Source organism: Mesoplodon bidens, assembly GCF_964165515.1.
Source record: "Mesoplodon bidens genome assembly, chromosome: 18".
Lineage (NCBI taxonomy): Eukaryota > Metazoa > Chordata > Mammalia > Artiodactyla > Ziphiidae > Mesoplodon > Mesoplodon bidens.
This window is the reverse complement of record NC_138175.1, coordinates 18556032-18582115: the sequence shown is the minus strand read 5'-3', so window position 1 is coordinate 18582115 and position 26084 is coordinate 18556032. Positions and strand designations below refer to the sequence as shown.

The following is a 26084-nucleotide window of genomic DNA, read 5'->3' as shown; positions in this document are numbered from 1 at the left end:
GTCAAACTTGTTTTATTTGTTTACACAATTCCAGGCCAGACAGACAAATGGTTAGGTGAGCTTATTCAAAACATGGAGAAAGAAGCTTCATATTAAAATGACTTCCCCTGAACTTTGTGTCATTCTGTTGGGGCAGAATAGCGGGGAAACTGCACACCTAAGGTCACTTTATTTGAAGGATATCCATCCATGTGGCATGTAGTGAAACCAATGAAATCTCCTTGTCAGGAGGCTACTGTGGGTTGTGCTGAGGGATAGAAAGAAGCAGGGCTTCAAATAACATTGTAGGTTAGCAACGTTAGTACAGGGCAGTGGTTCACCACTGGGGAAGATTGTGGCCCCCTCCCCCAGGGGACGCTGGCAATTTCTGGAGATACTTTTGGTTGTCATGACTGGCGAGGTGCTACTAGCATCAAGTCCAGGTCAGGGACACTGCTAAACATCCTACAACACACAGGACAGCCTCCCTCCACAAAGAGTTATCAGGTGCAAAATATCAACAGTGCTGCTGTTGAGAAATCTTGGTATGGGCTTGCAACTTTCCTTTGCTGGAGGAGTATGACTATTTTTGGTAGATTTAAAAATTGTAGTAAAATGTAACATTTTACCATTTTAAACACTTTTTGTTGTTGTGTTTTGTTTTGCGGTACGCGGGCCTCTCACTGTGTGGCCTCTCCCGTTGCAGAGCACAGGCTCTGGACGCGCAGGCTCAGAGGCCATGGCTCATGGGCCCAGCCGCTTCGCGGCATGTGGGATCTTCCCGGATTGGGGCACGAACCCATATCCCTTGCATCGGCAGGCGGACTCTCAACCACTGCGCCACCAGGGAAGCCCCATTTTAAACACTTTTAAGTGTACGATTCAGTGGTATTAAGTACCTTCAAAATGTTGTATAACCATCACCTCTATTTCCAGAACTTTTTCATCATCCCAAACAAATAAGTGGAATCATTTAATATTTGTCCTTTTAAATTTGGCTTACCTTGCATAATGTCTTCAAAGTTCATCCATATTGTAGCATGTGTCAGAACTTCATTATTTTTAGTTGGGTCTCCATTGCTGCGTGTGGGCTTTCTCTAGTTGCAGAGAGCAGGGGCTACTCCTAGTTGCGGTGCGCAGGCTTCTCATTGCGGTGGCTTCTCTCCAGAGTGCAGACTCAGCAGCTGTGGCACATGGGCTTAGTTGCTCCGTGGCATGTGGGATCCTCCCAGACCAGGGCTCGAACCTGTGTTCCCTTCATTGGCAGGCAGATTCCCAACCTCTGCACCACCAGGGAAGCCCAGAACTTCTTTTTTAAATGGCTGAATAATATTCCATTATGTGTATATGCAATATCATAAAGAAAGTGGGGGTCAATTATGGAAAATGGAATGCAACCACTCCAGTAATCACGTGTGACTTTAGAAGATAAGAACCTATAAGAAGCTTCAATTGCTGGAGTCTTTGATGGGAATTCTGTTTCTATAAAAACAGCCATTGATAACTATTGGGTGCGTGAGGCTTGTTAGGTCTGGGTTGAGGCAGACAGCCCCCAGCCTGCTTAAATCGCTTGTTCGGCTGCTGACCCTAAAGTTCCTGACAAGGTTGGGTCCCTTGGCTAACTTCAAATCAACTAAACATGTTTTACACCAATACAGACTTCTTTGTGCATCTTGAACAACCCCATATGGTTCATTGCAGAGAAGCAGCGCCCTCTCCATGTAGCTCTTGAGGGTATTGGTTGTGATGGATGTTTAATAGCATATTACCAGGGCGTCTCCCAGCTGTACTTGTGTGTTTTAACAAAGCTGCCCAGAGCAAACTGAGGAAGGGGCTACCAGCATTCAGTTCCTACAGACTAAAATTTTGTTAGTGTAAATACTGGACTCTTGGGACATAGGGTACTTAAAAGCCCATCTGAATAATTTTTTAGGCCTGGAGAAGCCTGAGACTGCTTCCTCTTTTTTAGACGCAGGACCTAATTACAGCCTTATAGGCCCTAGACACTCCTCTAACATCCCATTACATGGATTAAAATGCACCCAATGTTCCATGTGGGATATATTTTCTTGCTGTAAAAAATTTTATAGGATCTTCATGACATTGCTTTTAAGATTATGCATATCACTTTGTGGTATCTGAGGCTATGGAGCCTGAAAGATAAATCTGGTGCCATAATGCTTTGGTATAAAGGAGTCTCAGCTCTGGGAACCCTCTTAAACTTGCGGAAATCCCACATCAGTACTGCCCTTAGGCTTGGGCTAGGAAGGCCCCAGCCCTGGGTCCATGCTCTACCTGGCCTCCTCCACCATGCCCCTCCCCATGGCCAGGCTTGTTCACTCCAAAACCTCACCCTCCTCCCACACCACCCTCCAGGTTCTGGGACCCTCGAATTTCCTGCCCAGCCACCCCTGAGTCTGCTTCCAGGGCTCTGTGGGCCTCTTCACTTGGTCTGCCCTCTGGAAGGTGCACCATGATCCCTGTGTGTGCGCTCCTAGCCCTAGGGAGGACAAGTGGTAGTTTCTTGGAGGTGTGTGAACAGAGCTCGGATGTGCACATCCAGGCTGGGGTGTCTGCATGTGTGTGTGCAGGACGGAGACGCTAGTGAGAATAAAAAGGGGTCAGGCCAGAGGTGGGCGGCTGGCTCTTCCCATATAACCTTGTCCAGTATGGAGCTCTGAGGTGAAGTCTGAGAATTCTCAATTCAAACCTGGTGTATTTTTCAAGGTAGGAGGATAGAAAATATTTTAATAAAATATTGTCTACTGGTTTGATTTATATTTTGAAGTATTTAGACATATGGTATGAGGGCCTCCATTTGTATTTTTCACTAATCCCCACAAATATTAGGGGTGGGCCTTTCCCACACAATGCCCTACACCCATTTTGCTAAATGTTTAACACCTTGAAATGACCTTAAAATTTTTTTCCCCCAAAATGAACTTGTGTCCACATGTTATTGAAGAAAAACTGTCTATTGACAAAACCTAGGGTGGGATATAATGAAAAGAGTGGTAGGAAATTTTGTAGGTCATTTATTTCCCCTTCAAAAATGTTCCTCCAATTTATAGATATTTTGGCAGGTTTTATTTGAGGAAGAGATGGGGAGGAAGATCCAGGTAAAATTTATTAAGCATCTCCTCTGTTGCAGACATTGCTAAATACTTGAGAGCAGTATCACTTTAACTCTTCAAGATAGCCTAGTGAATGAAAATGGTTCTGTTATCTTCTCATTCTAGAGAGTAGGAAATGGCTGATGGACTAGGGCTGGAGCCCAGAGAAATGGGAGTGACCTGGAGGGGGCCTGACTCACTGAGAAGAGCTTAATGAACAATTTCCTCCCCCAGTGGCATGGTCTTGCATATGGAGCGCATCCCATTTCCCAAGACTTCCAGCAGCTAACTGCTGAAGAGCAGTCACCAGTCATGAACTCAGGTTAGCTCAGGGGATCTCGAGGAGATGCAGGACAGCCTCTTGGGAGCAGTTTCACGAAGTGGGTATTGGAGCTGGTTGTGACAATGATAGGAGAAATTATTGACTGAGTGAAGGGAGAGGCAGGAGTGCTAAAGTCTTGCTCTCAGAAGCATTGTCCTGGATTTGCAGCATGCCTTTCAGACAACATGACTTTTGAATGTCCCACCAGGATTCATGTAGGTGAAAACCTGTTTTGATGATATAAATCTCCAACGCATTCTGTTTTACGTATTAACTCAATTTTGATGGGGTACGATTTTAATAGACATTGAATTTTCCAGGAATGCCTGTAAATAGGGCAAAGATCGAGCTTTTATTGGGAACTGAGTCGATTTAAGAAATCATATCATCAATAACAATATTTGTTATTTGTTATTCACAATGGATGTGTTTAGTACGTATTTTTAAATATCACTAATGAAGAAACTCAACGGTTGAATATTGTTTTACATACCCAAACTTCATTATAAGAAGGTGCAGCAACTGATTGCTTCCCTATGACCTTCAGTGTTCCGGTACTCAAATATTTTCATACTGAAATTCATATTATGTCATAATTAAACTACTTCTCTCATCCTTTTTCTTTACACAGAGGTTAAACATGTTGAGTTTCTGAAATCGTGCATGTAGGTAAGTTGTGTTAGCTATGTTTACTTCCCCCGCCCCCGGGGAGTACAGGCGGCCTGAGAAAAGATTTCTTCGTGAAGGTCGCAGTCCCAACCAAGTCGACCCCGCCCCACGCCGCGGGCCCCGCCCCTAGGGCTGCGGCCACGCTCAACGTGGCGGCGGCGCCGGTCCGCCGAGGCGCCTGCGCAGGTCGCATGTGGCGCGTCCTACTCCAGTCATGGCGGCCCTCCGGCAGACCGCGGGCAGCGGGGTTCTGGAAACGTGTGGTCTGGAGCGAATTTTGGAGGCGTTGAAGCTGCTGCTGAGCCCGGGAGGTGAGAGGACGGATCTCGGCGCCTGGCTGCACCCGGGACTCTCAGGGCCAGCGGTCTTCCAGGGCTGCCCTTCTTCCCGCGGCGTGCGCCCCTCAGGCCCTCCCCGGGACCCCTCTGGCCCTGAAGCCGCCCAGCCCCGCACCTGGGGGCTTTGGGCAGGGTCTGTCCAGCCTCCTTTTACCCTTGAGGAAACCGAGGTTCAGGGAGGGCTGGGATCCGTTGAATACTGATACTAACCAAGTACAGTATCTCGAGCGCTTATCTTGGGCCAGGCGCTGTGTTAAGCACCTCGGGTGCGTGATTTCAGCCGTCCCTGCTGCAGCCCTGTAAGGGGACTGCAGGCACAGCCTCAGAGAGGGCCCAGCCTCTTGAGGGCGCAGGGTCAGATGTGGACACGGGAGATGTGTACAAAGTGCCAAGGAGTTCAAAAAAAGGAAGCAGTGACGTTTGCGCTGCGTTTGGGGGCGAGGATTTACAGTCACTTTTAATCTTTCCTGGTGAGTTGATAAGATCTTCCCAATTTAGAACTAGAAGGGACCTTGGGAGTGGTGTAGCCTGGCACTGTCCTTTTACAGCTGAGGACGCCCAAGGCTCACCGAAGAGATTAACCTGACCAAGATCACATGGTCAAATTAGAGGCAGAACACGAACCTGGAACCAAGGTCTGCCGAACCCCCTTCTCAGACCAAGGCAGATTATTCAGTATGGAGCCTCTGATGTTACCTGGAGCTTTGAGAAAGATACGCAAGAAATAGGGCCCTACTTACAAATTAGAGCGTATAATTTGGAGGAAGGGGTTTGTAGCGTGAGCAAGATAAGGTACATGAAGGTGATGATTCAGATTTTGAGATTCCCCCCCGCCCCCCAAACTGTGAAAACTCCTGAAACATTATATCATACTTGCGGCAAGTGAAAAGAAGTTATTAATGGGGAATTTCCTGGCAGTCCAGTGGTTAGGACTCAGTGCTCTCACTGCAGAGGGCCCGGGTTCAATCCCTGGTGGGGGAACTAAGATCGCACAATCCGCGAGGTGCAGGCAAAAAAAAAAAAATTATTAATAATAGTAATTGAGTGCCTGCTAAGTATCAGTCCCTATAGTGTGCTGTTCATGTATGTATCTTTTTTTCCTCACAACAATCCTATGAGATAGGTATTAACTTCTATTCCATTTTACAGATGAAGGAACCAAGGCTCAGGTACATTAGAAATTGCACAATGCCAGTCTAAGTGGTAGAGTTAGGATTTGAATTCAGACACCTTCAACTGCAATATGGTAACTATACTACCTTGCCCCAATGAAGAATTAAAATACAATTAAAATTGTGCAAAATACAATTTTAACTTGCTAATGGAGAGGTTACTTGTCCAGCAACTGAAACTGTTTAGAACATGACTGAGAACAGGAATAAATAACTTAAAAAGTCTGGAAGTAATCATCTGTCACAAAGCATATACACTTCATTTTTGGAAGACCCTCTTTAACTCTCAAAGAGTATGTGGTGGAGTTCCATACATGTACTCATTTAGCTTAGGAGAATTCAAGCATTCCTATTTGAAAAAGAATAATTTAAGTACCTTGGTAAAACGATATTATTTTGCACAGACAGGCTATTATATATTGTGTGAATATTTCTGCTACTTTATCATATCAGCTGCTAAGGGAATTAAAGAATACCTGTGCATAATAAGTTTCATATGTTCCCAGTGGACAGAGGATGTTGAGACAAGATTAAAGTATTTGCTAAAATTATATCCAGCTAGATTAAACATCTTTTCATCTGCCTTTGACTACCTTTGAGGTAATATTTACTGAGAGTCAATTGTATATAGTATTCTATCCTCAGTGCTTTTGGAGATAGAAATATTATTTAACAACTTGTGCTCTCAAGCATCTTGTTTGTTTGGGGAGATGGTACTCCGCATATAGACCAAAGATATTCAACATGGCAGGATAATACTATTGGTGAATGGATGGTACAGGTAGCAATTGGATAGAGAAGGAGTTATCCAGGGATGGGGCTGGGGAAGGCTACAAGAGAAAGAAGACTTCAGTCCAGGTGGGAAGAAACCAAGTCTTTCCCTTTTGAGCCATCAAAAGTTCTACAGCATTAAGTGTTTTCTCTTCCCCTGCCTTTCATTTCTGTTCTCAATTATGGGGCAAATAAGAATAACATCTTCACCTCCATTATTAGGAAGTGTGTTAAGCAGAATTTGAAAGGGGTTTTTCAGTTCTGGTGAAGTTTTGCTTGAGGTCATCTCAGCAGTAGTTTTCCTAAAAAATAACTTTCCACACTAAATATATATTTGTTGAACTCTGTCATTAAATTTGAATTACGTGGTGGTGGGGGGCTGGAAATTTTGGTGATTTGTAAACAATGAAGCTGTATCACCCTTATTTTTGCACGCCATATTGCGTTGTACTTTGAGCTTCATAAAAACTACTGCACAGGGCTTCCCTGGTGGCGCAGTGGTTGAGAGTCTGCCTGCTGATGTTAGGGGACATGAGTTCGTGTCCCGGTCTGGGAAGGTCCCACATGCCGCGGAGCAGCTGGGCCCGTGAGCTATGGCCGCTGAGCCTGTGCGTCCGGAGCACAGGGAGAGGCCACAGCAGTGAAAGGCCCGCATACCACAAAAAAAAAAAAAAGAAAAAAAAAAAAAAAAAAAACTACTGCACAGATTAAGAAGTCTGCTTTTAAATGTCACAAAGCATAGACATTTACATTGGTGATTGGGAAGAATAAATAATACTGTTTATGAGGGCAGCATTTCCCAAAGTGTGATACGGATGGTTTTAGGCAGTATGTAGAGAAATATTTTGAGGCTGAAAAGCATTGAGTAGTGATCAAGAGCTTGGGTTCTGGAGCCAGCTTGCCAGAGTTGAGTATGCTCTGGGGCAAATAGCTTAACCTTAGTCTCATCATCTGGAAACAAGAATAATAATATAATACTCCATACCTCACAGAGTTGGTGTGAGGATTGAATTAAATACACAAAGCCCTTAGGACAGTATATTAACTATTACTAATTTAAGTTTAAAAAATGATTTAATTTGAAGAAATAAACAAGTAAAGCTAATACTATAGCTGGTATTCAGATAAATGGCAAAAATCGTGGAAATGCTATATGACTGTAATTTGGAAAACATTGTTTTAAGGCCTCAGATCTCAAACTTTTTGGTTTGAGCACTCTAACACTCTTAAAAAGTGTTGAGGACTTAAAAGAGCTTTTATGTAGGTTATGTGTATCAATATTTACTGTATTAGAAATTAAGACTTCAAGAGAAACCTTTTAACTTTATTTAAATAGAACAGTAGCCTGTTACATGTTAACATAATGACATTTTAAATGAAAAATGTATTTTGCAAAATAAAATAACTTAGCAGGAAGAGTGACATTGTTTTACATTTGAGTGGCATTGTTTTACATTTTTGCTAATCTTAATGTCTGTCTTACTAGAAGAGAGCTGGATTTTTGTATTTGTTTCTGTGTTCAGTCTGTCATGAGAGGTTGTTTTGATTGAAATAGATGAAGAAAATCTATACTCACATAGGTATGTAGTTGGAAAGGGAGGCGATTTCCATCATCTTTTCAGATAATTGTGTGTATTCCTCTTTAAAACTCAACAAGAGGTAATTTCTTAAAAGGTTAATTATAATAGGGAATCTGAACTCATATCAGTGAACTTTTCAGACTTGGTACACTCTAGAGAGAACAAGAGCGTAAAAGGCAAGTAATGTCTTAGTATTAATATGAAAATAGTTTTGACCTTGTAGACTTTCTGAGAGAATCTTGAGAAGGGCTTCAAAACCTGAGACCCTATACCACAGTTTGAGAACTGCTCCTCTCAGAGAATGCCTTATTTATTTTCAAGTAGATTTTATTTTTGTCACCAGTAGAGGGCAGAGGAGACTACTTTATTAAGGGGCTCTTGGAAAACAGTTAATAGCTTTTGTTTTAAGTCACTTTCTTTGTGTCCCATGTTTGGGTTCCAAGATCTTATAAAGTCACAGGAGGTCACTTAGAGATTGTTTAGTGATCTTAATGGTTAGTGGCAACAAGCTATGAAAGCACTCATTTTCTTTTTAGGTATATATTACCCAAGCAAACCAGATATTCATGCCAGTGGGTCAGAACACTTGCCCTGAACAGTCCTAGAGAAATACTGGAAAAATCTTACTCTTCTGATTCTCACTATGTTGAAAAACAAAGTGTTATTGTTTGTTTTTCTTTTCATAGAGGTAGTTAATATTCCTTATAGTAAAGCTTTAAAAAATATTAGAGAAACTAAAAGAAGAAAATTAAAATGACCTTAATCCCACTATCCAGAGATTACATTTTGGGAATTATATATATTTTTTGTTTACAAAAATGATCTCATATACTGCATACTGTTTTATAACCTTAAAATATGTTTTTAGTACAGAAACAATACATAGTCGCTGTGGAAAATTTTTTTTAACATAATGAAGCAAAAAAGAAAAATCACCCAAAACCCTACCATCCAGAGATTATCACTGTTAATACTTTGAAGTATGGCTTTTGAGGTCTTTTTCTATGTGTGTACACATGCACACACATGTATATATTTTAATAAAGTTAGGTTCATTCTGTTCTTTTATTGTTCAATTTTCAGAATAATACATTAGTGTCACAGCAGTCTCCAAAGGTAGCCAATGGAGTGATTTTTTTGTTTTGTTTTATTATGAATAGATTTTTGTATATACATGTTTCCGTTATTGTACTCATTATTTTCAAAAATTTATTTATTTATTTATTTATGGCCATGTTGGTCTTTGTTGCTGCGCGCAGGCTTTCTCCAGTTGTGGCGAGTGGGGGCTACTCTTCGTTGCAGTGTGAGGGCTTCTTATTGCAGTAGGTTCTCTTGTTGTGGAGCACAGGCTGTAGGCGTGCAGGCTCTAGAGCCCAGGCTCAGTAGTTGTGGCACACGGGCTTAGTCGCAGCATGTGGGATCTTCCTGGACCAAGGCTCAAGCCCGTGTCCCCTGCATTGGCAGGCAGATTCTCAACCACTGCGCCACCAGGGAAGTCCTGTACTCATTACTCTTGATACTCTAATTGTTCCATTTGTGGCCTGTGGGACCCATTCAAGTTGGCTGTTGGACTCTTTGATGTGACCCTAGTAACCCTAGTAGTCTCTGATTGCTTCTTTGCTTTCAGGCATAAGATATCTCAGACTCATCTCATACATTTTTTGCTGCATTCTTGAAAACAAATCTCTTTAAGAAAAAATGATATTTAGAAACCACAAGGTAGACACCAGTGACATGTATTGCCACTGAAGTGTCATTGCTTCCAGACTTTTTCAATGATTGGAACTAGGAAATATGTGGATTTTCAGAAGACAAAAAACAAATCGAGAGTTTGTACTGATATTCCCAATTAAAATGAAATAGAGTTTAAATTTTTCCTAACATTATGAAAAATTTTAAGCTTATAGAAAAGTTGAAGGAATTTTACCTTGAAAATTTATGTACCATGACCTAGATTCTTTAACATGTATTTGTCCACCTAGTCATTCTTCTTAAGTATATTTTATATTTTTATCTTTGTATGTTTTTCTCTTATCTGAAAATATTGGTTCCTACTGAAATTAATGTAGTTATTTACTTATTTCATATATATATACACAAATATATAGTTACATATTCATATATAATATATTCACACATGCATATAATATTTTAAAATAACAAATCATGCATTACTATCATCAGCACACCTGCTGTTTCTAAGGGATTTTTGTTTGTTTGTTTTTGTCCACAGGATATACAAAGTTCTATATTTCAAGTCACTTGAAATAATCCTCTGTGTGGTTGTGCTGCTAACTTGGTTTAGGAGTTGGCACACTTTTTCTGTAAAGAAGCAGGCAGTAAATATTTTGGGCTTTGTGATCCATACTGTCTCTGTTACAACTATTTACCTCTGCTGTTGTGGCTTGAAAGCAGCCAAAGATAATATGTAAATAAATAGCATGTCTATGTTCCAGTAAAACTTTACTTGTAGAAATAGGTGGTGGGCCTGATTTGACCTGTACATTGTAGTTTGGCAACCTTGGACATAAAGTATAGATTAGGTTCATTTTTTTTTTTTTTTAAGAAGATGTTGGGGTAGGAGTTTATTAATTTATTTTATTTATTTTTGTTGTGTTGGGTCTTCGTTTCTGTGGGAGGGCTTTCTCTAGCTGTGGCAAGCGGGGGCCACTCTTTTTTTTTTTTTTTTTTTTTTGCGGTACGCGGGCCTCTCACTGTTGTGGCCTCTCCCGTTGCGGAGCACAGGCTCCGGATGCGCAGGCTCAGCGGCCATGGCTCACGGGCCCAGCCGCTCCGCGGCATATGGGATCCTCCCAGACCGGGGCACGAACCCGTATCCCCTGCATCGGCAGGCGGACTCTCAACCACTGCGCCACCAGGGAGGCCCCGGGGGCCACTCTTCATCGCGGTGCGCGGGCCTCTCACTATCATGGCCTCTCTTGTTGCGGAGCACAGGCTCCAGATGCGCAGGCTCAGTAGTTGTGGCTCATGGGCCTAGTTGCTCTGCGGCATGTGGGATGCTCCCAGACCAGGGCTCGAACCCGTGTCCCATGCATTAGCAGGCAGATTCTCAACCACTGTGCCACCAGGGAAGCCCTGTTTTTTATTTTTAGGAACATTTTGAATTTTCTTTTTCATTTAATTTTTTAACTATGAAAAAAATACAGGGCTCCAAAAGGAAAACTCTAAACTCACCCCTGTCTCCTCCCCACTGATCTCTCCCTCTCTATATAGACAACTCATTTTAGTTAATTTTTAATTTGTTTTTCCACTGCTTTTTTAAAAAATAAAAACAAATAATATATTTCATGTTCCTTCCCATTATAACACAAAAGTTATCATACTGTATACATTCTTCTACACCTTACTTTTTAAATTCAATATGTCTTAGTGATCACTGCATAGTCATACGCAGAAGTCTTCCTCTTTCCCTTTTACAGCTGCATGGTATTCCATTATATGGATATGCTACTGTTTATTCATCAGTTCTCTATTAATGGATATTTGGGTTGTTTTAAGCCTTTTGTTAATGTAAGAAATACTTTTACTGGACTCAGTGGGTCCATCGCTTTGGGTGCTTAGCCAATGAACCCACCAAGTACTTTTTTTTAAAAATAAATAAATTTATTTATTTATTTATTACTTTTGGCTGCATTGGGTTTTTGTTGCTGTGCGGGGGCTTTTCTCTAGTTGCGGTGAGCGAGGGCTACTCTTTGTTGCGGTGCGAGGGCTTCTCATTGCGGTGGCTTCTTTTGTTGTGGAGCACCGGCTCTAGAGCACAGGCTCAGTAGCTGTGGCACATGGGCTTAGTTGTTCCGCAGCATGTGGAATCTTCCCGGACCAGTGCTTGAACCCGTGTCCCCTGCATTGGCAGGCGGATTCTTAACCACTGTGCCACCAGCGAAGTCCCAAGTACTTTCTTAAAGCAGAAGACAAGTAAGGAGTCAGGGAGATAGTGTTACCGAGTCCAGGCTCTTACTGCTCTCCCATGACAGGCCAATAAATTGAGAGACAGGTGTTGGCACAAGGAATAGCAGCTTTTTTCAGAAAACCAGCAGACTGAGAAGATAGTGGACTAGGGTCCGAAAGAACCATCTTACCTGAGTTAGAATTCAGGCTTTTATACTAAAAGGGGAAAGGGTGTGGCTTGTTGTTGCAGACTTCTTGGTGCTGGCCAGACCCACATTCTTGCAGCTGTCCACATAGGTCTAGTCATGATGTTCCTATAAACCTCCAAATGAGAAAAATGTTATTTTCTCTTCTCCAACTTTTTATCTCTGTGTGAAAGGAAAAGTGTTATGCCTTTTTTTGTGTGTGTGGTACGCGGGCCTCTCACTGTTGTGGCCTCTCCCGTTGTGGAGCACAGGCTCTGGACGCGGAGACCCAGCGGCCATGGCTCATGGGCCCAGCTGTTCCGCGGCATGTGGGATCTTCCTGGACCAGGGCACGAACCCGCGTCCCCTGCATCGACAGGCGGACTCTCAACCACTGCGCCACCAGGGAAGCCCAAGTGTTATACCTTTAAAGGTCAAGCCTGGGAGGCAGAGCATTGAGAAGAGGCTATCATGTATATTTCAGGCAATAGGCAGCATTCTTTTATAAAGGTGCAGAGCCAGCATGACTAAGTACAGACAGCAGAGCACAAAGGTTAGAGCTAAAGGAATAGCTCCAGTGTGGAGTCAGGTTTGTTCTTTGTTACAGTAGTTCTCAAAGTACTGTCTCCCCTAACCACTGGACCAGGGAAGGTTTAAGCCTGGGGGGCATGCATATTCATGAATCGGCACGCATGATCATCCATAAGCATTATAATGAGGCAACAGTTACTCCAGGTTGCCCAAAACTGCAAGCAAGCAGGTGCTTGGGTGTTTGCTTGTACTGTAGTATCTTGTTGGATGTATTGTAACCTTTTAAGGACAGCTGGTATCTGGAACTTTCTGTGATTTAATGATTTAACAGTCAGTTTCTGCAAAACAAAGCACACTTTGATTCAACCCCATCCCTCCCCTACTGCTGCCTAGCTAACAATATGGCAATGAGTAGCTTTGTGTATATGTCACTTTGCAATTTTGCCTGTGTAACTATCTTAGGATAGATTCCTAAAAGAGGGATTGCTGGGCCAATGGTTAAATGCTTATGTAATTTTGCTAGATATTGCCAAATTTCTCTTCTTAGGGATGTACCATTTTAGCCCCTTACCAGCCATGTATGAGAGTGTGTGTTTCTGTAAAACACAAAATGTGTTATAAAAACTTTTGGATTTTAGCCACTTGATAGATGGGAAGTGATATTTCAGTATAGTTTTAATTTACTTTTCTCTTAGGAGCAAGGTTGATCATATGTTCATGTTTAAGAACAATTTGCATTTCTTTTTCTGTAAACTGTTCATATCTTTTGCCCATGTAGTGTTTCATACTCTGTTCACTTTAGAATATATTTAGTGAACATGTCATTAAATAATGTTCAACATAGTTTGATGGCTTCAAATAATCCATTTTTCATTCATTCAGTAACTACTTATTTTGAACAGCAACTGTGTGTCAGACAGGCCTTGTTCCAGGCAAGAATACAGCAGTGAACAAAACAGAGCAACATCCCTGTCCTCAAGGAGTTTTTATTCTAGTTGGTAGAGAGACAATAATAAACAAAATAAATATTACATATACATATAGTACATTGGATACAGGTAGACCATAATTTACTCAACATATATTTCTAATTTTACACTATTATAAATAATGCATTGTTGAACACCCTTTTAGTTACCGTCAATTGCATTTTGATCCTTTCTTAGAAGATATATTAACCTTAGTTTTGAAGTCTATTGCTGCTTGAATTCATTTATATTTTCAACATTTTATTATGGTTTTATAACCATAACCCACCTTTTCATATTATGTTTTTAGTAGTCATCCTGGGATTACAATGTACATCTTTAATTTTTCACAATCTGGTTAGAATTAATATTGTACTATTTCACAGAACTCATAAAAACCTTGCAACTATAAGGGTCCTTTTACAGCTCCCCACCTCTTTTAGGTTTTATGCTGCAGTTTTCATGTTTATCTATGTAAGTTATAAATCCCATAATACAATTTTATAAATTTTGCTTTAGACAGTTACATATATTTAAAGAAATTAAGAGGGAAAAATTAGTCTTTTATATTTACCCACATATTTACCATTTCTGATGCTTTTCCTTCTTTCCTGAAGATCCAAGTTTCCATCTGGTACTGTTTTCCTTCAGCTTGAAGAACTTTAACATTTCTTTGTATTCCAGATCTGCTGGCAGTCAGTTATCTTAGTTTTCATTGTTCTGAAAATGTCTTCATTTTACTTTCATTTTTGAAGGTTACTTTTTATTGGATATAGAATAGTCAGTTGACAGGTTTTTTTTTTACCCCTGTCAGCACTTTAAAGATGTTTTTCTACTATCTTTTAGCATTCATTGCTTGTGATGGTTAGTTCACAGCTATTCATAGCATTGGTCCCCTATAAGTGTCATATTTTTCTGACTGCTTTCAAGATTTTCTCTTTATCTCTGGTTTTAACAATTGACTATAATATGTGTAGATGTTATTTTCTTTCTACTTACCCTGATTGGGCATCACTGAGCTTACTGAATCTGTAAATTTATGTTTTTTTCACTAAAGTTTAGAAAATTTTGATCATTATTTCTTCAAATCCTTTTGTGCTCCATTTTCTCTCCTCTCCTTTTATTCTAGTTAGTCTCTATTTTATTACAAATAGATCATTTGATATTGTTCACAGATCCTAAGGCTCTATTTCTTTAAAATGTTTTTCTCTTTGTTGTTCAGATTGGATAATTTCTAGGGATATATCTTCAAGTTCACTAATTTTTTTTTTTTTGGTCATCTCAAAGCTGTTAAGTACATCAATTGATTTTTTAAAAATTTTGGATATTTTATTTTTAAATTCTAGCATTTCCATGTGGGTTTTTATTTATTTATTTATTTATTTATTATTTATTTATTTATTTTTTGTGGTACGTGGGCCTCTCACTGTTGTGGCCTCTCCCGTTGCAGAGCACAGGCTCCGGACGCGCAGGCTCAGCGGCCATGGCTCACGGGCCCAGCCGCTCCGCGGCATGTGGTATCTTCCCAGACCAGGGCACGAACCTGCGTCCCCTGCATCGGCAGGCGGACTCTCAACCACTGCGCCACCAGGGAAGCCCTCCATGTGGGTTTTTAAAAATACTTTCTACTTTTTTGCCGGGAGTCCCCATTTGTTCATTCATAATGAATACTTTCCATCACATCCTTTTTTTTTTTGGCTGTGCTGTGTGGCATGTGGGATCTTAGTTCCCCAACCAGGGATCAAACCCATGTCTCTTCCAGTGGAAGTGCAGAGTCTTAACCACTGGACTGCCAGGGAAGTCCCTCCATCATATCCTTGAACATAGTTATAAGAGCTTGAAAATCTTTGTTCAATCTGACACTTGGGTAATTTAGGATCAGTCTCCATTGATTGTCTTCCTCTTGAGGTGGGTCACGTTTTCATGTTTCTTTATCTGTCTAGAACTTTCAGATTGTATAATGGACATAATGTAGGATATGCTGTTGAAACTCTGGATTCTGTTATAGTCCTCCAGAGAGTATTGATTTTTTGTTTTGTTTTGTTTTGTTTTTCTTTTTTGGCTGCACCTTGTGGCTTGTGGGATCTTAGTTCCCCGACTGGGCATTGAACCCACGCCCTTGACAGTGAAAGTGTAGAGTCCTAACCACTGGCCCACCAGAGAATCCCTGTTTTGTTTTGTTTTAAAGTAGGCAATTAACTTGACTGATTCGTACTCCAAACTCTGTCTCTTCTGTGGTGGGCAGCAACTATTTTCAGTTCTTTTAATCTTAGCTGACCTATTTGAAGTTCTTCCCACACATGCTTAGTTCAAAGATTAGCCAGAGATTTGGTCACAGTTTATATAGAATTGGGGGCTCTTCCTCTCTGGTTCTATCCTTTCTGATATTTCTCTTCTTATTTTCCACCTGCTGTAGTTGCCCTGAATTCTGTGCTTTGGTTCTCAAGCCAGTAAGACAATGGGTTTCTCTTTGAATTTTAGCTATGCTAAGGCCTAACCCCAGACTAAAAGGCAAGAAAAAGCAGGAAACTTACTCAATGCTGTTTTTCCCTTCTGAGTGCCTTCCCTAGTTTTTGCTCACTTTTGTCACCTTCAGGCACCTTCAGATACTTGCTTTTTACATTTTGTCCAGAGTTGATAGTTGTTATCTTGTGGGAGGGTTGGTCTTACAGGAGTTTTTTTTTTTTTTATAGGAGTTTTAAGGAGATCTTTATTTTTTTATATTTTTTATAAATTTATTTATTTATTTTTGGCTGCATTGGGTCTTCGTTGCTGCGTGCGGGCTTTCTCTAGTTGCGGCGAGCAGGGGCTACTCTTCATTGCAGTGCGCAGGCTTTTCATTGCGGTGGCTTCTCTTGTTGTGGAGCACTGGCTCTAGGTGCACGGGCTTCAGTAGTTGTGGTACGTGGGCTCAGTAGTTGTGGCACGTGGGCTCAGTAGTTGTGGCTCGCGGGCTTTAGAGCGCAGGCTCAGTAGTTGTGGTGCACAGGCTTAGTTGCTCCACGGCATGTGAGATCTTCCCGGACCAGGGCTCGAACCCATGTCCCCTTCATTGTCAGGCGGATTCTTAACCACTGTGCCACCAGGGAAGTCCTAAGGAGATCTTTATTAATTACTCTTTTCATTAATTATTTTACTCGGGCTTCTCTGGTGGCGCAGTGGTTGAGAGTCTGTCTGCCGATGCAGGGGACATGGGTTCGTGCCCCGGTCCGGGAAGATCCCACACGCCATGGAGCGGCTAGGCCCGTGAGCCATGGCCGCTGAGCCTGCACGTCTGTAGCCTGTGCTCCACAACGGGAGAGGCCACAACAGTGAGAGGCCCGCGTACCGCAAAAAAAAAAAAAAAAAAAATATTTTACTCAGTCAACTAACAAATACTCATTTGGGGCTTACTTTATGTACTGTGCAAAGCACAGACCAAACAAGAGAGACATGGAGTTTACCCTCATTAAGTTTAAACTCTGATAGAGAAGAAAGGAAATAAACACCAATAAAATAATTACTGATTGTGATAAGTACTATGGAGAAAACAAATTGGGTGTTATCACAGAGTTAATGGTGTGGGGCATGGCTTTTAGATTGGTCAAGGAAGGCCACCCCCGAGGTGATAATATTTAGATTGAGACTTCTAGATACCTATGACTCAGCATTTCCACTTAAGGTATATACACATCAGGAGTGTATGTGCACACTTCCACCAAGAGAAATCAATTTTAGATATTAAGAAGATCTGAGGTGTGAAAAGTAGAGTTTTGGGAGAGGAGGAGTATAAGTAGGGATACCAGTTAAGAGGCTGCTGCTGTAGTTCAGTTTAAAGATGTTCATGGCTTAGAGAAAGGTTGTAGTTGTGAGGTGGAGAAAATTGAATGAATTTGAGAAACATTTAGTATGCAGAACAGACAAGACTTGGTGATAGATAGGATAAAAGAGAAAAGGAAAAGGATAGAGATGTAACCAGTTAGTAACCTGGTTAGATTGTAGTAGGGAGTGAAAAGTACTCGTGAGAATCAACAATTTGTTGAATTTGAAATGCCTAAACACATCCAAGTGGAGATTTCATTCAGCAGTTGGAAATATGTCCCTGGAACTTAGAGGGTAGACATGAGCCAGACATGTAAATTTGGGAGCTGTTAGCTTACAGATCATTTTTAAAGACCTGAGCCTGAATAAGTTTGTCGAGGAAGAGAGTGCAGAGTTCAGGACCAGCCTTGGAACATTTTGATATCTGGTAGAGGAAGAGAAGCCAGCAGAGGAGACGTTGCAAGATGGCCATGGAGGTAGGAGGAAAACCAGGAAAGAGTGCTTGCTGTCCCAGAAACCGAGAGAGGAGTGTTTCAAGGAGTGAGTCAGCAAGGATGTCAACTGCTAAGAGTGTATATGAGCTCCTTCACCGGGAGAGGGCAGTAAAGACCATTTTAAGAAAGTTCAGGAAAAATTGAGAATATATATTTTGGGGGGAATGTGATTAAATTAATCTTTCTGCACCCTTTGTCTATATTCTGTGATCTGCCTCACTAGAATGTAAGTTCCATGAGGGAAAGGACTTTGTTTTGTCCTTTATCCCTGGGATCTAGAACAGTTTGACTGAATGAACCTTCTGTGGTAAATGTTTACCTTTTAGATTTCTGTTCTGGCTACAATTTAAGCCCAGTAAGTTGATTAAGACCTGGCCTCTGCCCTCAGAAACAAACTAGAAGAAGTATGTGTTAGGTACACTATCCTAACTACATCCAGAGTGCTATAGGAAGGCAGGAAATGTGGTCTTGAATTCTGCCTAGGCTAGGATGGCACAACTACTTTCTAGAGGTAATGACATCTGAGCCAGGCCTCAGAGGATGAACTTGAGGAGGCAAGGCATTCCACATGGAGGGAAGTACAGTTTGTTTTCCATGTATGTAATTTCCTTTATCTTTCTTCAAAAGGATCAGGGTCAAGTTCACTACAGATCACGAAACATGATGTCCTGTTGACCACTTTAAAATCTAACCTGTCTGCTTTGGAGGACAAGTTTCTGAAGGATCCTCACTGGAAGAAATTGAAACTCCTAAGGGATGAAATTGCTAATGAGGCAGAATGGCGACAAGACTCTATGGATATCACCTGGCGTTTTACTTCCCAAAGCTTACTGTTGCTGTTGTGCTTGAAGGAAACCATGATCCGCCTTGCAGTTGAGTTCAATCCAGGTAAACCCAACCCGAGGACTCCAGAAGCTGCTCCTGCCCTGAGCCCGGATACACTTAGTATCTCACAGCAAAAGACTATCCAGTCAGTTTTGCAGTTTGTAGTTACCTTGGGTGTCTGCCCCTATCTTGTGCCTGGTGTTGGAGTCCCTGTGAGTTACAGGACTGAGTTTGGTGCCATTGTTCAGGACGTAGTGTGTCTCAGTGCTGCCCCCAGTGCACCCCGGAGACTGTACACCAGCTGCAAGGTCCTCCTAAATGTTGCTCAGCACGCATCTCTGGGGAGCTTGATTTTCTGCCGCCATTTTGGGGATATCGCAGCAGGTCTGTGCCAGCTGGGATTCTACCCAACCAAGAGAAAACCGCTAAATCCCGAGGAAGAGGTAAACATACGTTGAGAGAGTGTGTGAGAGAGACTTTGTGAATATGTGTGTATACTTGTGTGTAGTTGCTATAAAAGACAGTCTTAGTTCTTTGGAAAAGTGCTAATGGAAAGATCTAGAATTTTATTGAATGTCCAAGTATCTCTGGTGGATAGATGATTCTTTATAGGGGGTTAGAGCTTTCATTTATTAAATACTAGTCCTTTCACACCTGGGGAGTCCATTTCACCTGTCCCTTCTAGCCATTTTTTGAAACAGCTGTTGCAGGCTATTTCTTTGAGCCTCTGTTTCCTCTTTTGTAAAATGTGTTTAATAATTGCAAGGTGGCTGTGAGGATTAAGGATAAAGGGTATAAAGTACCTAGCTCAATCCCCAGTAGCGCTTGTCAAAAAGTTACTACCATTAATATTAATATTAAACTATTCACGCCTCCTTCATTAAGTTCTTGGGAGGATTAAGGGAGATAAAGTATGCAAAGCACTGGGTACACTGCACAGTCCAATCAGTGTTCGTTGTTATTATTAGATGATAAGGGTATATGCCTGTGTTTTGCTGACAGTCAGTAAGGATTTGAATGTCTGGACTATAAAGGTGCTGTGGAGGTTACAGAAGCATTAGACGTGGTTCTTTTCTCAAACAGCTCACACAGTAATTGGGGAGACAAGGCTCACAAGTATAACATAGTAGTGACCACTACTCCCCCACGAGAGGACCACCAGCATCAGCACAGGAACCTAACCAGAAGAAGCTGTTAAGATATAAATGTATCCAGGGTCACACGTAGGGTAATTCCTTCGCTACTGCAGCCAGATTTCATAATGCCCACTCACCTCATTTCTCTGTCACCTTTCTTTGTCACCCTCCAACTTGTTCCTTTTCGGTTTGTTCTCCTCTTCTATTCCCTCTTCTGCCTATGCTCACAAAACACAACAGAAAACACTTAAAAGCCCTGTCACCCGAGTAGTGACACGAAGTTATGAACTCCCCAGTGCATTACATTTTGTGGAGCACAGCTCTGTGCTTTTTACAGCAGGGTGTGAATCTTGACAGCTCGATCAGTGCCTGCTGCCTGCACTTCCTTGAGATGGGGGTTCTGGAATTACTATGGCTAGCGCTAAGCAGTGCCCAGGGGTCTCAGACTCTGAGAGAAAAGAAAAGAGAAACACAGAGAAAGGACCAAGTGAGGGGGTGGGAGGAGAAAGGGAGACACGGTGGGTGTACACTACGAAGCTGGACAAGTCCCAGCAATAGCTGCTGCTCTAAGCAGCACCTATACCACAGTTTGCTAAATTGTAAGGGGCAGGACTCTCTGAGAGCTTGACTGTGAGGTTGCCAAAGGGAGACAGTCTCTTGAGGCTCAGAGAGGGGGCCCAATTAAATAACACCCTTCTTTGCTGCCCAAGTTCTGAATCAATTAAAAGACAGTTAACAGTACGAGATGACAAGTCAAAATGTCCCCTTTATTACTCGTAAAGGCAGAGTTGGAAGGTATATAGAGGGAGACAAATGGGTCTCCTGACAGTGCATTCCAGAATTAGACACATTTCTCACCCAGTTTTAAAGAGTGCCAGAAAACTGCAGCGCCTTCTGCCCCTTGGCAGGGGACATGCCCCTGAGAAATCTACGGCAGGGAAGAGCAGAACAGAAGGTGTGCTCGCTCCCAAGAGATAGAAGAGGAGCGAGTTCATCTGTGCGTGCCAGAACTCACCAATCAGATAAATCAGTGCGATCTCCTGCCTGGAAGTGGGTGAGGGGATGGAGAGAGGGCCAGGAGTGTTTCAGTATTATAGCTTCCTCCAGGTAGAAGGAAATCAAGAGGCAAAAGAAGCTTGCCTCCCTCTCCCCTTACAAGCATCTTTGTTCAGTATTGCAAAGCATTGCCTTCTATTGCCTACCTAGTTTGTATTCCACAAAAGCCAAATACGTGTTTCTTTTAGGTGTTAACCGAAGACGAAAGAGCCCTATCTAGGAAGGCTCTGAGAGACATCTTGGATCAAGTGTATCAACCATTAGCAGTCCGAGAATTACTTATCCTCCAGGGAGGACCACCCCAGGTATGCATGCCTGGGGACTCTTGTGGGTAAATCTTTAATGATAGTGTGTGGTGTGCTGTCTTCTTCTCCTGGGAAATTAATCTAGTTGAGTCTTATTTCATCTTTTAGGTTGTTAAATGGTATTTGTAGAGCTAAATTACACTGACCTTTGGGATAATTTGAAAGGATTTTTCTTTTAGTGGAATGATGGACACTGTTCCCAGGAATATTGTGATCATTTTTTAAGGCTTATGACAAAAATATATTTTATTCATTTTCAAACTGGATCTTTTTTTTTTTTTAAACTAAAATTTGGCTGTTTGACAATACATTCTTCTGGCAGAAGTGTCTGGACATCTTATTCTTTGAATGGAGTATTTGAAGTCAAGAAATTAAAATTAGAGCTATTAATGGACTATTCTTAGATCCATTTTTGAAAAACGTAATAGTATATATTCTGCTAGGCATAAGATAGTTTCTTTTTTCCTTAAAAATAATTATTTATCCAAAATGCTTTAATTTGATGATGTAGCTGGATTTATCTATTTTCATTCAGTACCTAAATTTTAGTTATGAGTTTAGGTGAGCAAAGCATGAAGGGCCAAAGGAATTGGCTGTAGGACCAGCTGAAGCTGGCTACAAAGATATCTCCTAGTTGAAGTCATTTTCATCTCGTCCTTAGAATATTACTGTAGCCTCACATTGGACTCCTCTGGCTCATACTCTGCTTCTCTGAATGAGTCCACAGTTTGCCAGATTAAACCAAATACATTATAAGAGCATGACGAGAAACAGAGGCTCTGGAGTTAGGCACACTGGAATTCAACCCCAGCGTGCAGTTGTTTGAATTAGTAAGCCTTTCCATCCCTCAGTTTTCTTACCCACAGAATGGGGATGGGGATGACAACAGACCCTTCCTTATAAGTTCGTTTTGAGACTGTGGGGGAGGTACTCACCGCAGTGCATGGCACGTCATAACCCCTTCAATAAATGGTAATTATTGATCTTTAAATAAAAGAGAGAGAACAGGCTAGTTGGGATTAAATGTTTTTCTTTCACTAAGTTTTATGCTCACATAGTTAGACACAATGAATGACCACACCGTAGTTTGCGTTCTAGCCCAAAATAAGGGACACCAGGTCTCTTTTGTTCATGGTGGCTCCACAGAGCTCTCGAAAAGGAGTTCTTGAAGAAATCTAACTCTTCTTGAAACTGCCATGTCAAAAGGAATCAGAGCAGCTGAGACCATGGAGGCAAGGACTAGTGTCCTCTCAGTGCTGTGAACTGTCCTCTTAGTGGTGAGTCATGCTCATAGGACTCTTGTTTGGAGCTAAATTTGATTGGAAGGACTGCATTCAGATCGGTTACATTAACCTTGTGTCACCCAAATCTGTATTTTATTCACAGATACGTTTGTCTATTTCTGGGTTTGAAATTTCACTTGATACTTCACTTGAAGAAGTTTCACTATATTTTTACTTTCTTAAAAGTGATGCTGAAGTAGGTTTTGTAAAGGAGTCTTTTTTTTTTTTTTTAAGGGAAAAATTTTGCTCTTTTGAAGTCTGTATAGCATACAGTTAATCATCAATATGACTCAGTATATTTGTATATTTTTAATTTCTACATATCTGTTACACTGACATTCAGTTCATACCTTTCCCTTCCTTTTTTAGTCCTGCACGGATGGGAAGACACAAGTTATGTGTCGGGCCCCAGCTTGGCTCCGGCGTCTATGTGGGCAGCTCCTCTCTGAAAGGTTGATGAGACCCAGTGGTGTTCAGGCAGTAGTCCGGGGCATTTTGGAAGGAGCAGGTGGTAAGAAATAGATGTTTGTTACTTTGGTATCCACTTTCCTTTGAGTCACAGTGAAATATTGGTCTTTAGCATTTGACTGTAAAACCTGATGGAGACTAGACTTTGTCGAGAGTGAGGAGGTTAAACCTTAATGAGCTCCTTTTCCAAAGAAACTCATTTTCTTGCCATTCTTCCAAAAATAGTTGTGATACACTGCTCATGTTGTTGACTAATATTGTCAACTGTTTCAAATAACTTACACAATCAGAGGAAAACATTGCACAAAAAGTTTAAGTAAAACCCTATAGAAAACGTGAAATTCTCTGTGGAAAAGAGTCAGGGTGCTAAGAGTACTTCACCTCAGGACTTAAAATACGAAACAGTTCTCCTGAAGCTGGAGATACCCAAGAGATGCAAACTGAGATGAAATTTTAGATTCATTTCCACAATTATATTCCCTTAGTCCTCGTTAATAGAAAGAAGGTTCATTATCATGTTAAGTATGGTAGTTTTTAACTTATATTTTTTGAATTTTAAACAAAATTATACATGCACATAGTTTAAAGAGTCGATAGGTCTATAAGGCTTTTAGAGAAAAATAGCAGTCCTTGGCAGCATTTCACTCCATTTCCCATCCTCGGAAGCAACCACTTTGATTATTTTTAGCAGGTTTCTTGTGGTATTTACCTCTCTTTTTCTAACTATAATGCAGTTACAGCATATTCTTAATTTTTCAGTTTTAGGCATCATCTATCAACTCACCATGAGTGAAAAAGGATTTTGTTCTCTTTCACAACCCTACCATCATTCACCCAAGCATACTTCCCATCCCCTTAATATAGTCATATCTTTTTTTTTTTTTTTTTTTTTTTTTGCGGTACGTGGGCCTCTCACTGTTGTGGCCTCTCCCGTTGTGGAGTACAGGCTCCGGATACGCAGGCTCAGCGGCCATGGCTCATGGCCCAGCCGCTCTGCGGCATGTGGGATCTTCCCGGACCGGGGCACGAACTCATGTCCCCTGCATTGGCAGGCGGACTCTCAACCACTGCGCCACCAGGGAAGCCCGGTAATTTTTTTAATGTATATTGGATGTTTTAATTTTACCTCGTTGGGTGCTAGATTTTGTTGTATTCCTTTGTTGGGCTTTGTTCTGGGATGCAGTTAATTATCTTGGAATCAGTTTGAGCCCTTCAATCCTGACTTTTAAGCCTTGTTACTGTGGGTCTAGAGCAGCCTTTAACCCAAGGTAATTTGGCACCACTACTAAGGTAATACCTTTCTGATATTCTGTGTATTAGGAGGCTTTTCCATGCTCACTAGTGGGAACATTAATTATTCCAAGCCCTGTGTGAACTGTGGGGATTGTTCCCCCTACTCCTTTCTGTGGTTCTTGCCTTGGGTTTTTTTCTCACACACGTACACAGATCATACTCCATGAAAGACTTGAGAGAGGATTCCCCTGCAGATCTCTGGAGCTCCCTCTTTGTGTAGCTTTCACTTCTCTGGTGTTTTGCCCTGAAAATTCTAACTGTGTTGGTCTCCCTGAACTCTGAACTGTGTTTCTTTAATTCAACAAGGTGGCAGGCTTCGTTTGGGCTCTCCTTAGCTGTGGTGTAGCCTCAAAACTCTCTCTAGGTAACAGGCTAGGGTATTCATGGGACTCACTTTGTTTGCTTCCATTCTCTTAGGGGTCAGTGTCTTGGGCTGCTTGTTGTCCAGTGTCTGAAAACCATTGTTTATGTATTTTGTCCCATTTTCTAATCATCTAAGATGGTAAGGTAAATCTGGGACCTGTTACTCCACAGTTTTGGTTTAAGACAGTTTGAGGGCTTCCCTGGTGGCGCAGTGGTTAAGAATCCACCTGCCAATGCAGGGGTCATGGGTTCAAGCTCTGGTCCAGGAAGATCCCCCACACCGCAAAGCAGCTAAGCCTGTGCATGACAACTACTGAGCCTGCGCTCTAGAGCCCACAAGCGAGCCACAACTACCGAGCTCACGTGCCACAACCACAGAAGCCTGCATGCCTAGAGCCCATGCCCTGCGACAGGAGAAGCCACCACAGTGAGAAGCCCACGCACCGCAACAAAGAGTAGTCCCCGCTCACCGCAACTAGAGAAAGCCCGTGTGCAGTAACGAAGACCCAACACAGTCAAAAAAAAAAAGACAGTTTGAAATACATGATGTATAGAAAGAGACAGAATAATAATAATAATATTAATCATTTAAAAAGTAATAAATACTAAGAAGAAGCTAGTGTTCAAGTCGTATGAATAATATTACAGTGGTTAAGTGCTGCTTTTTTCTCTGAACCTCCCAGAAACAAACATCAAAAGGAAAGTATGGAGGGATAGCTTATCTCACAGAGGAAATTAACAGCTTTCAGTAGGGAAAAAATAGTTTTTACTCTAAATTTTAAGGACCTTCTGTGGTTAACTGCGATGAGTTTTTGACATCTCTATCCATTGCTGACAGCTGGGGCGGCTGGTGGGAGTGATGCTGAGGCCACAGCTGCCGATTGGAAGAAGTGTGACCTGATTGCAAAGATTTTGGCCTCTTGTCCCCAGCAGTCTCTTTCACCAGAGGATTATTATAGAGATATCTGCCCCCAGGTAAATCATTTTGTTTCTTTTGACTGTTTGAGGATTATCTGCTTATTTATAAAAAGAGGACTTTTAATGTTCGTCTGATACTGAGTTAAAAACAATATAATGTTTAAGTTTATTATTCAGTGAGGGGCTTTCTTAATAACTGATTAAAAACCTGTGGGAGAGACTGACCTGTTAGGTTTAAGAACGCCTCACCATTAATAACTGACTAGCTTGCTCTCAGAGCTGGAATATGAAACTACAGTTTCATCATATTCATTATCTTTTCTGTGTTTTTTATTAGTTTTTTAAAAAAATAGGTATTTAATAAACAAGGTAAATTAACATGGTACACAATTTTAAAAGCACAAAAGAGTAAATGGAAAAGTAAGTCTCCCTCCCATCTCTGTACCAATTTCTTATTTATTTTGCAGAGGTAGTCTGTGTATCGTGTGTATACGACTATATGTGTGTATATGTGTGTATATATTCTAATTTTTATCCAAATGATAACATGCTCCACACACTGTTTTTCAGTTTTGCTTTTTTCACTTAACAGTGTACCTTAGAGA

At 41.4% G+C, this 26084-nt stretch overlaps 1 protein-coding gene across 1 annotated transcript in view; it reads left to right on the top strand.

Moving 5' to 3' along the window:
- The first annotated feature begins 4257 nt into the window (after positions 1 to 4257).
- TANGO6 (transport and golgi organization 6 homolog) overlaps positions 4258 to 26084 on the top strand; it is a 169683-nt gene continuing 147856 nt past the window's right edge. Inside the window, exons 1-5 of the mRNA XM_081215235.1 lie at positions 4258 to 4394; positions 18460 to 19100; positions 21038 to 21154; positions 22807 to 22948; positions 25400 to 25536. Of these exons, the coding sequence (XP_081071361.1) occupies positions 4298 to 4394; positions 18460 to 19100; positions 21038 to 21154; positions 22807 to 22948; positions 25400 to 25536 (1134 nt within the window). The 5' untranslated portion in view covers positions 4258 to 4297. The remainder of the gene's footprint in view (positions 4395 to 18459; positions 19101 to 21037; positions 21155 to 22806; positions 22949 to 25399; positions 25537 to 26084) is intronic.